The sequence below is a fragment of the Tachypleus tridentatus genome, chromosome 9 (assembly GCF_004210375.1).
Source record: "Tachypleus tridentatus isolate NWPU-2018 chromosome 9, ASM421037v1, whole genome shotgun sequence".
NCBI classification, from domain to species: domain Eukaryota; kingdom Metazoa; phylum Arthropoda; class Merostomata; order Xiphosura; family Limulidae; genus Tachypleus; species Tachypleus tridentatus.
In genome coordinates, this window is record NC_134833.1 from 76,111,751 (window position 1) to 76,128,615 (window position 16,865).

The 16,865-nt window shown below is 32.6% G+C and overlaps 1 protein-coding gene across 2 annotated transcripts; it reads left to right on the top strand.

Annotated features, from left to right (window-relative positions):
- Positions 1-2,478: 2,478 nt before the first annotated feature.
- Positions 2,479-16,494, top strand: LOC143225531 (uncharacterized). Of its 2 annotated transcripts, XM_076455159.1 has the most exons (4): positions 2,479-2,576; positions 5,593-6,204; positions 6,612-6,770; positions 16,096-16,494. In XM_076455159.1, exons 2-3 carry the CDS (start codon positions 5,603-5,605, stop codon positions 6,745-6,747), a joined length of 738 nt encoding a protein of 245 aa, XP_076311274.1. In that variant the 5' UTR covers positions 2,479-2,576; positions 5,593-5,602; the 3' UTR covers positions 6,748-6,770; positions 16,096-16,494. The 2 variants fall into 2 exon arrangements, with proteins under 2 accessions (XP_076311274.1, XP_076311273.1); XM_076455158.1 differs by lacking the exon at positions 16,096-16,494 and having other exon boundaries at positions 6,612-8,513.
- The last annotated feature ends 371 nt before the right edge of the window (positions 16,495-16,865 follow it).

Sequence of the window (16,865 nt, forward strand, 5' to 3'; positions counted from 1 at the left end):
CGTTTCCGTATAACTAGCGCTGCGTTCAATGTATGATACCGGTCTGTTTAACGCTCTAGCTGGTGGTGATTTAAAAAAGAACTCAGTATTGTCTAATTTTTTGCTTGCAGTTCTATCGATTCTTTTAAAATTCTCCTTCAAATTTTATGACATAACATACTTTTAGAAATGGCCAACTCTCGTGTTTTAAAGAAAATCTTTCGTGGTTTAAAGAAAATCTACAAACTGAATTTCTTCATGATTTTAAACATTTCTGTATCTGTCATTGAATTATTAATTTTCGGTACAATAACGCAGTTTTTAATATATTTCTACCAAACTCTTATGTGATTATAAACTGTATAATTACGTAAAACTTGGGTCTTCTAGATAATAGGGTTCTTAAGTATATCTCCTGTCATTCAGTTTTTACCCATTAGTTCATTTACAACTACGCTCATGCTAAAGAAACTGCATTTTTCTTTACATATAAATAAGTTTGATAGTAATGATAACACTAGAGGGGGCTTCTTGTGGATGACAAGTCTTGTTTAATACTACCATTCACATTATATAATTTCTAAATGGTTTTATTTAAATAATTCTATTTTTTATATAATTATAACAAGCCTCTGTGATGTGTATGAGTTCATTGATGACTGATTACCAAAGTCGGCAGCACGTGGGCATCTCGGATTATACACACAATAGGTTCCGCGTGCTTTAATTGCCTACGCTGTTTAATATCCTGTTGATATAGTGCATTGCCAACAAATGTTTTTTGTTTACTACTCAGTTTATACGATACCTCGAACTGAGAAAAGCATGATTATGTTTAATATGTATTCTAAATAATTTATAAAAATAAATAATTGTTGTGTTTACATGTCAGCGGCTGGGATCATAATAACTACTGGTTTACCAAGAGATTGTGTTATGAACTTTTATCTTTTAATACACTTAATTGCCTATGGTACTTTTTATTGGTATAAAGTTCTTGTGGTTGAAAGGTTCAAAATCACAAATAGTGAAACATAACAAGTCTTACCACCACATTTATTCGACGTTTTCTGATAAAAGAATAATTTATAGTTAAGGATTAAGGCGAAAGAAGAGCAAATACTGCTAGAGATTTCTCACGTGAAAAATTATTTCGTATGTTTCGACAGACCATTTTTAGGCGCGATAATCAAGGCGCAGTATTCTGGCAATTTTGTTTGTCGAATTTCGTGCAAAGCTATAAGGTTGGCTATCTGTGCTAATCTTCTCTACCTTTGAAGTCATACACCTGAGGGAAGGCAACTTGTCAACTGTACCCTCTGCTAGCTCGTGGGCTACTGTAATAGAATAATAGGATTTGACCACCACGCTTATAACGCAGTCACGATCACAAAGTGCGAAGTGCATTTTTGTTCCCCGGTAACAGGACGCGTACTGAAAATTCATAGTGCGGCACGTTAACCATTCTATCAAATCTGAGCAATCCGTTACAAACTAAGTCGGTTTATTTCTTCATTTTTTAAATCTAATTGTACCAAACTAATTTAGTGTTTTTCACCAAAATTTATATTGATTTTGTCGTGTCTGTAAAGCTGTTTTTAGCGTACGATATTACTATATTTATGAGGAGATAGGAATTTACATCATGCATTTTAAACCTTATTATTACTACTGAATACAAACATCTTTCAAGTGACATATTTTTATGCTCTTGTACTCTATTATACATAACTTCTAAACTGTATTATAATAGATGAATATTATAATCACACTGGCTTCTGTGGATCTGCTGTTGATCACAAAAAGTGAATAATCCTAAAGGCAACACAAGTGTCGATATCTTAATTATATATCACATGTGATGACTGTAACTTAATATTTGAATCCTTTACATTAAGGGCTCAAAACTTTTCTTCAACTCACGAACTGACTGGCCAGCTAGTAAATTTTCTGGAACTCATGTTCAGTTGGAGAAAGTGTTACTATTCTAATATATTACAGCAAAGTCTAGTAATGTTTTCATATTTTGTGTTTTTATCTTATTTGTCCAACAACGTTTTTGAATCATTATTTCATAAATAACTTATATCTCTTGCGATCCACAATTTGGGAACCACTACTTTACATCCATGCGCAGAGAGACATTATTTTCGATCAACATAGAACTTAGTTTTCTCTATGAAATCATTATTCACTGGGCGGTAACCAAATAGCTTGTAAAACGTTTCGTGCTTCATTATTATTTGTTACTCTAGTAACCCGGCAACTTCAGAGCGATTAATAAGCGTTTGTTACATTGTAGCTATTATTATTATTAAAAATCAAACACTTCTGCTTCAGTTCTTTTGTTAAGTAGGCGGAGTTTTCAGATTACGTAGAACAACTTAGAACGTAACCCGACTGCGTTCACAACCTATCACGTGGCACAGGTAGGGCTGACTTCTTATGCTACCTATATAAATAGGTCAATAGTAAAGTTGTCACTATTTGACTATTATCGGATTGCATCTGACGGTTCTTTATATTCTTATGTGTTATTTTGTAGACCTTAAAGACTCTTCATAAAATATTTATAATTAATCAACCTCAAAAACAAGGTAGGTTGATTTTGAATGCTTAATCGTTCATTATTTTATAACAGTGTTAAAAACCTTGACTAAAAATTTTAAAAATCCCGATAATCACGCAATTTACATCAGTATTTATGATTTAATTATCTACGACATGATTAGATAATTTGCAATACACATAGTGAGTTATAGAGGACAGTTATTTCAATACTATTCCGTAATGACGAGAAAACCGACTTGTAGAGAAAAATATATATGTAAAAACGGCTGGTATGGGAAGAGAAAACTCCACAAAGAAACCTGACGATGACCGAAGAAGGTCTAAACGTTGTTCGCTCCTCTGCATAGAGTTTTCTCTATCCATACCAGCAGTTTTTACATACATATTTCAATACTATGTTTTTAACTGAATGTTTGGTCTTAAAGAAAGGTTGTTTAAATCTGTTGCACACTGGCTACGAAACAGTGAAATCGTTCACGAAGAGGGACCCAAATATTAAATACTTATAAGTTAGAAAATTTATTTCTTTAGAAATGGGCCCAGCATGGCCACTTGGTTAAAGCACTCGACTCATAATCTGAAGGTCACGGGTTCGAATCCCCGTTACATCAAACATGGTTGTCCCTTCACCCGTGGAGACTGTATAATGTGACGGTCAATCCCACTCTTCGTTGGTAAGAGAGTAGCTCAAGAGTTGGCGGGGGGTGCTTATGTCTAGCTGCCTTCCCTCTCGTCTTATACTGTTAAATTAGGGACGGCTAGCATAGATATCCCTCGTATAGCTTTGCGCGAAATTCAAAAAACAAACCAATCCTTAGAAATGGCTCTAACTATTATCATTTATTTATGCATTTGATTATTTTACTTTATTTTTTGTAATTTACAGTAACACGCATAGCCTTGTTTGAAATTACTTACTACGTGAAGTGATGCGCGCTTCATAGAGTGCTGTATTGTTCACGGTGTCGTGCATTCGCTACTCAGCGCTATTTTTGTTTGATTAAGTCAGAACGATGAAGTTACCCTTCAGGCTACAGTAGCATTTAAATACTCTACAGTTAATTTTCAAAGTAATAGTTTATATGTCAGACTTAGTTTTTACGTTTAAACTAGTTGTTTCGCTTAAGAATATTCTTTTGTCGATAATATGCCTTTATACTTAGTGCTTGTGTAGTATTTCTGCTGTTATTTTTAGATTCAATACAAGGTGAATTGAACATGCAAGTAAGATTTCGTTATTAGCTATTGAAAAGATGTTCAGTAGTTTATTTTAAACAGTACGTGTATTTTATTCCTACAGGTTGCACTATAAAAGGTTTTGAGCTACAAAAGGTTTTGCTAGTCAGAATGACACAAGACTTGTTTAGAAATTGACTAATATATGCTGAAAGAAGTACATAATGTATTTATTCTAAGAGTTTAATGAACCTGTATATATATATATATATAATTTGAATTTTATCAGACATTTATAATTTATTTTCTCACTGAAAGAAATAAAAAAATACTACAGGCTTACTGCTGCATAATTGTTTCACATTTAACAATTGATTAAATAAAATAGTATTAATAATAGATACTTTGACTTCTAATTTTATATTTTTGTTCATAATTGTATATAAAGTTATCCTATAAATATATGTCTGAGCCAGCTGTCGATCTTGAACAAAAGCAAAAAAAAACATGACACTTTAAGTTAGGTTTGGTTCTATATATTTCCAAGATATTTCTAAATTAAGAGGTTGGCTAATGATCAGAAAAAAACAACAATAGAAACGCTAACAATAAAACGCACTTTTTCAGTCTGCATTTCCTCCTTGTACTCAAAGCCAAAAGTTTACGCCTATTTGGCATTAGATTGTTCAACTGTGAACTGGTTACTTGGACATGGCACTGGCTTCAAAGCGAGTTGAATAGGTATAGCTAACAGCTAAGATCTACGTATATATAAAGACGAGTTTGATAATTAATATACACTAGATTTATAAATAGTAGTTCGCTTCTCTAAACCAGCTTGAATTGGGCATAATATTTACACCGAGGTTTGAAAATTTCTGTGGAAATATAATACGCATATATTATAGATAAGGAAACAAAATAATGACAGAGACCTTCATTGTACATGATGAGCTAGGCTATCATCATACTGATTTTGATTTGATTGTATATTCATGATATATACGGAAATACACTTATATACATTTTTCTTTATTTCTCAAATATTCTTATCTATTAAAATATGTCAGTCATTCGTAAAATATTTAACAATTATTTTTATTCATTATAATTGACGTTTGAGGGTATTTTATGGTTTTATAAGAGCTTTAAGTGCAGACGAGTACCATGTTTAGGCTTGGTAAAGTTGAAAAACGAAGACTTCCAACTGAACTGTGTGCTCGTAAGGTAGAGATATCAATAAACAAGGCAGATATATGCATAACAAGTGTGCCCACACTTTTCCGTAGTAAAAAGGTGGGTATTTGAAGCTGAGAAGACTCATCGCACTGTCCACTGTCTCAGCCAGATTTTCTATACAATCAAACATGCTTTACTACGTTACGTGTTTGCTTTTCTGAAAAAAAAAAAGCCGTATCTGTCATATCATGTGTCTACTTGACATTACAAATAGTGTTTCCTGATACCAAACCCGGTACAAGATAGAATCTCACACTGATGATAATATATTTATACATACGTTAACATTAGATACTTGGTAAGATAATTACAATTAGATCAGAGCAGACTCTGTGTCGTCATAACATCACATCGAATATATTTTATGTTAAAAATGACAATATTATGTACTTTTATGCGACTAACCCTAACTTGTGTGAAGAAACAGTAAACACGTTCTGAAGCACATAATTAAAAATAAATAAAAACTTCGTCAACTTATTTTTTATCTATAAACAATCTGGTTCATAGTATTAATTTTAAGAAAATCATATCTAATTAGCTGTACTCATTATCAAGGTGGGTGATTTTGAGTTTCTCTCTAAATAAGTAGTTTGTTCTAATCGGAAATTATTATTACTATTTTAGACTTCAACGAATGACTATGGGTATGCGTGTACATGTTATCTTCTCCTTGCTTATGGCCATATGTCTGTTCGTTACTTCAGCCACTACATCTGCAACTAAAGAAGTCATCAGTAAACAGGGGTCAACAGATATAGCTGTTAAGACTAACCTACCTTCTCAGAACCGCATAATTACGAAACTACTAGGCTTAGGTGTTGGGGTTGAAGCTGTCAACACCATTTATAATGCATTATCTACTGCAACAGGAGTTCTAGCTGCCATTGGTGGAGGCTACCTCCTTCACGTTCTGTTGGTGGCCATATTCGGTGAAACGTTTGGATTAACCACTGGCTATCATTATGGAATACCTACGTATTCCTATGCTGGCTCGTTAAATCCTTTATACTATGACCCCCATCGGAAGTCAGAGAAAGCCTTCAGATACAACCTCTGGAAGTTTCCTGTTTTCGATTTTCAAAATTTTCTGGGAACAATAACTTCTCAGGACTACGCAGAACGTTCATTTAGAATGCTAGGTATCAAGGAGAAAAAATGTAAGGAGAGAGCCATTTGCGAATTTGAACAGTTTTTTCGTAAAATTGGGATACCAGGAGTCATCTTGAAGAGTCTTAGGTATTTAGATGATCGTTTATAAATAATATTTTGTGAATGGTTGACAGCTGACAATTGTTCTTTCTGTATTTTCTTTTGCTATTAAAATTACAATATTGTCATAGCATACAACAGGATAATAAAATTGTTCATTAATATATTTAAAAGGCAGCTTCATTGTAACTATTATGAATACCTACATCACCTATCTGTTATTAATTAAAATTATATGATTATAATATTTCAAATAATAATAAAACCATTAAAGTATTTTAATGGGTTTTAATTTCAATTGTAGGTTATTGGACTAGCATTCCTTCCTGTGTATCATCATACATTTTACACGAAGAAAAGTTGAAGTTATATAATTTTGAAATATCTTAAGTATTTGATTATATTACTTCAGATAGCAAATGATTATTTTACAGCTTTAAGATTCCTGGTATGGAGAAATATAGTGCTGCTATCTCGAGAGGACTTTATAAAGAAGAATGCTGGAAAAGTTATTTAAAGTGCTCATCTTCACTGGGCCAAATGATGAAAAAAGCTGTGGGACTGGCGTAATTTATAATATTTATGTGTTTAAGGTAATTATTTGTCTGCAAGACATACGAAGAAACATTATGTCAACTGAGATATAGTGGTACTATTTCCTAAGAAAAAGCTAAGGAAACTCTTTAAAGGTTTTTTGTTGATAGCAATGGGCATTAAGATCGAAAAGCCAGACAAACATTTAAAAATGTTTAATTATACTAAACAATGTAGTTTAGAGTTCTACTGCTATAACAAACACTATTCAAGTAATATTCAAGCGCTGTTATTTTTCGTATAAATATAATGTACTGATATAATACGTGTATGATAGCTTTAAAGTAGGGAGTTAGATTGCTATCAGAGTGTATGAAAACATCAATCAGTAAGCGAGTGACACCCAACTTATGCCTAGCATCTGTAAAGTCAAGCGGTAATTTAATCTAAAATATGAAAAAAATTAAAAAATAATTTAATGACGTTTCAGTTAATAAGTTCTTTGAATAGTTAGAACATCTCATGTAGTTAAAACTGAATATCTCAAGTAAATAAAGCACAAGTTTTGTCTTAAGTTAGCTTTTAGACGCGCGCGCACACACACACACATATATATGCACAAATTAACTGGCAGAATGATTCGTTAAAGGAAAACCTTTACCTTTATTTTTAAAGATATATTTTAAGTATATGAATTATTATTCAAGTAATTAATTATCACTTTTATATGAAAGGTCAAGAGAAATAAACAGTATCTTTACTTAAAGGCTATTTTTTGTTCAGTTTAAACTCTGTTTTAGCTCCTGGTGGTTTAGCGGTGAGATTGTAATGCTAGAAATCGGAGATAGCCCATTATCTAGCCTAGTATTTAAAAATAAAAACTGGCTTTCTTACATCATCAGCAACGAAACATTATAATTATTTATCTCTTCTAAAGAGAAAAGTTTTAAGCGTCCTTCCGCTTACTTGATTATTAGGATAATAACAAAACTCCTTTCTAAGAAAATACAGATTGATACGTACTACGATTTCAAATAGCTGTAAGTTTTAATTTATAAGTTAACTGAATGTCGTAATGTATGTAATTTATAATATTTACCAAGAAGATTGATACATATAATCTTCTTTCTTAACATAAATATATTTTAATATACAAATAATAATACAGTTCATGATAACGTCTGTTAATAATAGTTATTTCAAATAATAATTTATATACAAAAGTTTTAGTAATAATACTGAGTCGTCTATTTGGCCTGAAATTGAATATTTTATCGACGGTTCACAATGAACGAATTAATTCTATGTTAATATCTGAGCAACTTTTTTACGGCAAAGTTATCTTTTGCTTCTAACTTGTGAGATTTTTATAGACGAAGGTACGTAATGTTCTCATAGACATATTAACGTCCGAAGTTAACTCACTGAAGTTAAACGGTTTGTAATGTTTGAAATTTATAAAAGCTCTTGGTTAAGTATCTGTATATCTGTAATTTTGCAATTAATAAGTGCTTATCATAGTTATAACTTCTGAGATTTATAGTATATTAACTGTATCAAACCAACAATATTCTGCTGTCTTTCCGTGTTTCGTTGGCTACCTTTTAAAAGCTTTAAGGAGAAGTTCTTGAAAGTTCGGTTGGCAAAAATACTGGCAATCTTTGGTATTTTACATACACACATCGTACGTTGTTGACTCTTAAGCTTGAGAATGTTCTACAAATTTAGAGAATAGAGTGATTTTCGCAATACACATTTAACAATATTAGTTACATGCATTTCTATATATATATTAAACTGAAAGAAACAGATATTAAAATAAGTATATAATATTAAATCCGTAACAAGATGTAATGATAAGTTTAAATTTTATTAAAGTTTCAATAATAAAATTAGTATATATATATGTGTTTTTATGTTAACTTAAAACATTGTTTCCTTTATATTTTCTGTTTATTGAAGCAAGCAGTTATATGTAAAAAAGCCTTTCCGTATATATTTAACTAATTTATACAAAGTACAAAAAATGATTTGGATTTCAGTGAATCATGTGTTTTTTTTAAAGGACCTGGTATAATCTAGTATCTACTGTGTACGAATTGTGAATCCGAGTATACACGTTTCATGATTCATTGTTTCTAAAAGGCGTTCCACACATTAAAGCTAAATCATGTATGGTGTAGAAATAAATAAGTAATAGATTTAAAATATCCTTAGCCTAATTCTGATGTGTTGTACCTTGAATAAAAAATAAATATAAAGTTAACTAGATTATTGAACTTGTAAGTTTGATATCTTCTGACGAAGCTGTAATAGCAAAATATTGAGCTAATAATTACATGCTATAGGTCGTGATTTTATTTACGTTTACAGATACGTTTCATAATAAACTTCGGGCCCGCCATGGCCTAGCGCGTTAAGGCGTGCGCTTCGTAATCTGAGGGTCGCGGGTTCGCGCCCGAATCACGCCAAACATGCTCGCCCTCCCAGCCGTGGGGGCGTTATAATGTTACGGTCAATCCCACTATTCGTTGGTAAAAGAGTAGCCCAAGAGTTGGCGGTGGGTGGTGATGACTAGCTGCCTTCCCTCTAGTCTTACACTGCAAAATTAGGGACGGCTAGCACAGATAGCCCTCGAGTAGCTTTGTGCGAAATTCCAAAACAAACAAACTGTACTAGTCCATACGACTTTAGTTAAATATTTTTGTGTGAATGGCATTCTTAAAAACAAAAGCAAAAACTGCATCTCCTGTTTCGGCTTTTCTCAACATTGATGTCTTTCGTGTTAAGTCTTTGGATTCATTTTCAATCAGATAGTGTGTTAAGTTGGTTCACCAAGTCAAGCAAACGTTGTACGATAGCAGTTAGATAGCAGGCAATGGTAGTTTTAAATCTCACTGACAATGTTCAAATCTCTTTAAAAAAACAACTCGGTAAGTTGGTGAATATCGTGTTCAGCTTCCACTGTTTTACGTAATGTTTTCAATTCTGTTGCTCAATTATTTTTGCGATAAGCCTCGAAATATATTATTTGTGTTTAGGATAAATACCTTTTACAGAAAGAACCGTACCTGGATTTCACATCCAGCTCTATTGCATTTTTAAATCCTTTATCCAGTTTTATGTAGGTATAAATATTTCAGTATCATTTAGCTTTATGTAGGTGTAAGCATTTCAGCATCATTTTGAAATTAACCTCTTTAATCTTAATCTTACTTTATCTGCTAAACAACCTGTTTCAAACAAATTACCAACAAATGACGAATATAAATATAAATACGCCACAGTACCTGGAGGTTACAGATTACCAATAATTCTACAACAGGCTATACAAGTATAACGTTGTTTAATTTCACGTTTCTTTTTTATTAAGAAATTGCCCTTGAATAGAATATTTACACAAAAGTTCCACCGGATAAAGCTGACATTTTAAATAATTAGTATGATAATAAACTTTAAATTAGTTAGATGTTGGATCCACTCCAACGAAGTCGAAGTTTATCTATAGGAGAATAGAGGCAGTCGGAATAGAGGAGTTGACAGTTAGTGTAGTCACTTCCGTTCCGTAGAGTATCACCATATTTCTCTAGACCGGGGATGTTAGAGCTGGAGAAAGGGAATGTGTTGTTTAAATAAGATTATCAATATACTTCTTTATGTATCGTATTCGGAAATGACACAAATACACTTATTTAATAAATAAACTAATTAAATTTGTATTACAGTAATTATAAGTACGTTAATACCTACGCTGCCAAACCAACAAAACTAACTACGTTAGGATAATTTCTAGTCATGTACTTTCTTAGCTCGCAGCCGGCTCGTTTCTGGCATTGTGACTCTTTGATTCCCATATACTGGAAAGAAGAATCCAGATTTACAGACTCTATGGCACGTATTATCCGGCCGAGGTCCATCTCCTCAATATTCGATTTTAGAGAAGGGAGGATAGGGGTGGCGAGGGGCAAACCCAAAGATAAAGGCAGGATGGTGAGACCTGGGTAGAACCAGGCTGCCAAGGTAAATACGAGTTAGATTAGACCATAGGCTATAGATATGTACTTAATTCCTGACCAAATTGTTGCCAAATGACCAGACAGAGTAGCTATCACAGTTAAGGCTAAAGCTGCCCAGTTGACCTGATTTAAAAAGTCAAAAGCTTAGGTGAAGAGCTCTGTAGTTCTGGCTTGTCGGTTGATGTCCATTTCTTTACTTTTCCGTGATCCAGACACCGTGGCTGTGTGAAAACAAAAATTTCTACTTGTTACTTGTATTTATGAAAGTGTTATTTTTATCAAGCATTTTTAATAAAGTGCTGTATTTAACATACAAGAAGAAAAAAGCGCTGAGACAATGTTTCTTACCTGACAATATCTGGGCCCAAATTACTGTTAAACATATCACAAGAATAATTCTCGCAGCCAACATGTTAAGATTATTTCTCAGTAAACCTACTGTATTTTAATTATCAACTAAAATAAAACAGTTGACTTTATCAGCTGTCTTTATATAATTTTATCATAAAATGGTGAGGTCATACTTACTTCCCTATTGGATGGTAACTTTTCTGCTTTTTAAGATATCGGTTGAAAACGAGTTTGAAAACAATAACGATTGGTCAAGAAATTAAGTCACTGGATTAAATGTTGCACAGGCATTGCGTGAGTACAGGGGGAGTGAGGTTAAGTGGACACAGTAGCTGAAACATCCCCACATGACCTTGAATATGACACCAATTACTTCTTGCTTCTACTTCTTCAAACTACTGTTTTAGAGAACATTAGAAGCTGACAAGAAATACTTAATTTTTCATGTTCCAGAACTAGATGGTTGAGATATTAAAGCTTAGGAACCTGAACTAAATAAACAACAAAATATCATAATAGGGTAATTTCAAGGATCTCGTGATGACAAGAAACCCACTTGAAGGCTGGTATGCGTAGTAACACTTTTACTAATAAATCAGAGAACAATGTTTCGACCTTATTAGGTCATCTTCAGGTTAAAAAGGGTCCTGAGATACATTCAATAATTTTGTATAAATATTTAAAATGTTAAATTACTCAAACATTCAGCATCCTATAATACGCAATTAAATTTTCATTTAAAAACCAAGCAACGATCGTTAAAGACACTACATGTTTCAACATTTTCACACTAATCTTAGGAATGCAAAAAACAAGCGTTCTTATACATGGTGGAACATGTTTTAAATATATTTTATCAAATGTTGATTTAGTATATTTTTTGATCATTATTTGTTATTTTGTTATATTTTCTCAGAGCTGTATCACTAACATGAGGCGAGAAATCTCTTATCTAATCCTAAATATTTCATTAAAAGCAGTTTATTTTTTAGATCTTTTGGATCAGAATATAACTTTAATTGCTTGTAAACATAAAAATAAAAGCTAACATTTTTCTGACTTTGCATGACGGTTTGTTAAATAAAATTTTCTTTGTATATTGTACAACATTGATTACTTGAGGATTTTTATATTTTAAGTAAAATTTGATAGCGCTTTGCATTTGAAGAAAGATTTCAATTTATAAAGATGTTGGCATACAATTAAAATCGATGTGAAAAATATACTACGCAATGATGTGTTGATTTATAAAATATATTTTAAGTAAAAACTTCAAATTTGTTATACGTAACAAAACAACAACATATTTCCAGAGTTTCTATTGTTTCAGGACTCATGACGAAAACATAATTGTAATTGTGTGAAGGGTGTCTTTTCAGGTTAATATAATACAAAATATTCTACATAACTATATACTAGTACTTAGTTCGGTTGGAATCATTAAATATATTTTAGTGTAGAAGCATCTTTATAGCTACATAATAACAATGTCATATGTATAATAAAGGACTAGTTTTAATACTTACATGAAAAACCTAGTCGTTGTCTCTATTTACAAGTGACAAATTCTAACTAGTTGCTCCATCATACTCTCTTCATTTAACAAACTGGCGAAAATGTGGGTACAAGGTTTTCGCTTTCTTTAATAACATAAGTAAAAATAAATATACTGAGTATACTTACAGCGAAAAACACGACGTAATTAATGATTATAAATAAAATGAAATAAGTTATGAACGCATGAATACATCTGTTTTTTTCCCCTAGTGGGAAGAAACATAAAATTATATTTTGGAATGCAAATTTTTTAACGTTTAATTTATTTCAGAACATCTAAAAATAAACCGATTACAAACCCAATATTTAAGCTGTTGGTGTCGAATGTCATTTCTGTCAAATCTATTTCACTCGATGGCGCTAAGTCACAATTTCATGATCAGGAGGATATATAATGACAACATTGCATGCCACATCTTCACACTCGTACAATAATTTATCGATATAAGTTATTCTGTGATAAATACTTCTGTTCCATATTTTTGTAGACGTCATACTTGAATATTTTGCATAAGCTTGTTTGGATACTTAAGTGAATTCAAACTATCATTCCAAAGTCGGTTATGACCGTGTGCATCAAGAAACATTGACATCCGAACAATTAAAATCCTTCACCAAATCGTGCAAATTTGTGATTATTCTATTACGGTTACGACCATAAGCCACAAAGATACAGGATATATAGAAATATTACTGAAAATAATGTTGGATATTTACAAATATTTTCAGGATGTACACAATTCTGTAGAAACTGTTGGAATTATTATGAATCATTTTACATACCAACATCTGATAATGTTTTCAAAAAGTGCATCTTCCTTTTTAAATGGCCAGGCGTGCGACTCGTAATCTGAGGGTGGCGGGTTCTAATCTCCGTCGCACCAAACATGCTCGCCCTTTCAGTCGTGGGGGCGTTATAATGTTACAGTCAATCCCACTATTCGTTGGTAAAAGAGTAGCTCAAGAGTTAGCGGTGGGTGGTGATGACTAGCTGCCTACCATCTACGCTGCTAAATTAGGGACGGCTAGCGCAGATAGCCCTCGTGTAGCTTTGCGAGAAATTCCAAAAAACAAACAAACAATCCTTTTTAAATATTGAAAAAAATAATAATAGCTTTTGATCAGAGCAAACTACCTAAAAAATCAGAACTAAATATATATACTCAGCAATAAGCATAGCTAAGTATATAATTTACATCGTTTATAATGATCAGAATGCATCGCTTTATTAGTTGAGAGCCCTCGCTGTTAACAGTATTTTTTAATATCTTTCAACACAGTTCATGCTGTTTGGTTCTTTGTTTTGTTATTTATATATTTTCTTTGAACCCGTGTAAGTTTTCATTGTAATGAAATTGTAACAATATTAATATTTAATATAAATGTACTATTTACAAATTAAATTTGATGCCACATTTTTTGTTATAAAAATCTTATATTAACATACGATATGGTTGAGCCTGGTTGTTCTCAAGTTTGGTACCATCTTTCGTGTTTGGTTACGCTTCTATTTTCATTATTATTATTCTGTATGGAAAAAAAAAATGTTTGATTCAACACCAAAACTCGTACAAAAGTTATTAAAGAAGTGATCAAAATTGTAATTCATCATTTGATTTGATTTTTAACGGATTAATGTAAATTTAATGAAAATCAAAATAGCAAATACAAATGGACTGGCTCGTTATTCAGGTATTGGATTGTTGCGTAAAAGTTAAAAAATAACCATAAAACTTTTATTTATTCCGTTTGTTGTGTTATACGTATAATACGAAACCATATTACGCAGGTTTTTATTAAAATTTGATATGTTTTCACATTTAGGCCTATTTCTGCTATTTTATCCTGTGTTTCATAGATTTCATATCTCGTGATAAATATATGATTATCTAAAAATGCCACCAACTAATTTTTTCAGAGCCTATATTGAATAACTGAAGGGCCCGGCATAGTCAAGCGTGTTAAGGCGTTCGTCTCGTAATCCGAGGGTCGCGGGTTCGAATCTCGGACGCACCAAACATGCTCGCCCTTTCAGCTGTAAGGGAGTTATAATATTTCGGCCAATCCCATTATTCGTTGGTAAAAGAGTAGACCAAGAGTTTGCGGTGGGTGGTGATGACTAGCTGCCTTCCCTCTAGTCTTACACTGCTAAATTAGGGACGGGTAGCACAGATAGCCCTCGAGTAGCTTTGTGCGAAACTAAAGAAAAAAAGAATAACTGAAAACATTTATTTAAAATCTGCTACAAAATAAACATGGAGTTCTGACAAACTCCTGGTGTATCTTTTGCAAAATATAGACTGTGATAAGAGTTTTAGACATGTCAAAGATAAAGAGAATTTTTTTATGTGCATAGTCGTAACTTTTGTGTGGTACACCAAGGGAAATAAAAAAAACAGGGCAAATAGGTTAGGTTTCAACGTAAACCCAATCAAGTTGCACACAATCGAACTGAACATCCTGACCTTGTCGATATGAGTAAATATTCTTGACCTCCTCTACGCTCAACAAAGCCGGAAGTAACAAACCAGGAACTAATGGTGGATTTTTAAAGAATCAAGGTGAACCAGTTTTAGTACCCTGCGTGTGAATTTATTAAAGGTCCCAGCATTTATTGTGCCTTTAGGGACTCTTTTTATGTTTAAAATTAAGTAATATGTTCAACTGTTGCGAAAATCTTAAAAAAGTTTTCACAAAATATTTGGGAAATTCAATATATTTTTCAAGATTAAAGGTGCCTTTTCAGACATTTCGTAAATATCGTTGAAGCATCACAAAACATTCTGTCACTTCATTAACTGATTACAAAGAATACAGTAGGCTCTATGAGGCGATTCCACATTACATGATGAGAAGCTTATCTTGAAATTACAATCTGATGTTTATCAACACCTATTAATAAAACAAAAAAACGCTTAATTATTCGTTCTTATTTGTAAGTGAACGAAATAAGAATGGGGGTTAACTCCTATTGTTTAGTCCTAGTAGCTGAAATGCTGACAGTGGTTTGTTTTGAATTTTGCGGAAAGCTACACAACGGCTATATCTGCGCTAGTCGTCCCTAATTTAGCAGTGTAAGACTAGATGGAGGGCAGCTAATCATCACGACACACCGTCAATTCTTGTGCTATTCTTTTATCAATGAATAATGTGATTGATCGTCACATTATAACGTCATATGGTTAAATGGGCAACAATGTTTGGTGTGACGGGGTATTCAAACCTGCGACCCCCAGCTTACGAGTCGAGTGTCTTAACCACTTGGCCATGCCGGGCCCAGGATACAGTGTGATAAAAGCTGACAATATAAATAAACTGTTAAGGTCATTGTAAGCAAAAAATAATTACTGAGTCAACGTTTAGGTCAAACGACCTTCACCTGATTTATAATAAAAATATTATAGTCATTCCGCTGTGGAGTTTGTGAATATATACTAATTAGGTAGTTTGTTTCCTTCAGATTTTCGAGCAAAGCTCGAAATTGCACTGTTGACCTCAATAAACTAATTGAGATTTTGGAGCTAACGGAATGCGAATCAAAAATCTTTGGATGGACTATCCAGAAATGCTAACCTCTGGGTCACACCAACCTCTTCTCCTTTGGATGCTAAGTTGATTCATCTACTTCTATAAATTCAAGAACTGCGGATGGAGAATATATCATACATATATTGTGTAAGGACCAGAAAACCGTTTTCATGTATATTATGATGCAATACTTCGGAATTAATAATAATAACATTGCACCTTGTTGTTGCGTTGTTCAAAGCTACTAGTCCTATTGTATACACTTCAATCCTCTATGACACAGATAGCACTAGTAAAACCTAACCTTACTGATATTTTTGCCACAGTCTCTATTTTATTTCAGTTTTCCCTGTAGCAGAAGTTATGTTTTGATGTCAACTGTTAAATCCCAACTACAAGACAATAAAATATTGCCGTGCAAATGAATTGTGGTTTTTCTTATTCATTATAAGACCAGAAATACGAAAGTACACAGAAACTACGGAGGAAAACAAACAAACTGAACAATAATGCAACATTTGGCGTTGAGTTCTTTTAAAGAAAAAAGAGGAATTTTAATATGATTTTATGGTCGGATTGGTCTCTGTATTTTGTGTGTTTTTTTTCTCAGCTTAACCAAAACTTTGTTAATGAACAATAGCATTTCCCCCATTAATAAATTCCTTTTTCTTCCAAGTAAGTTCTCGTCACATTTTGATTAGT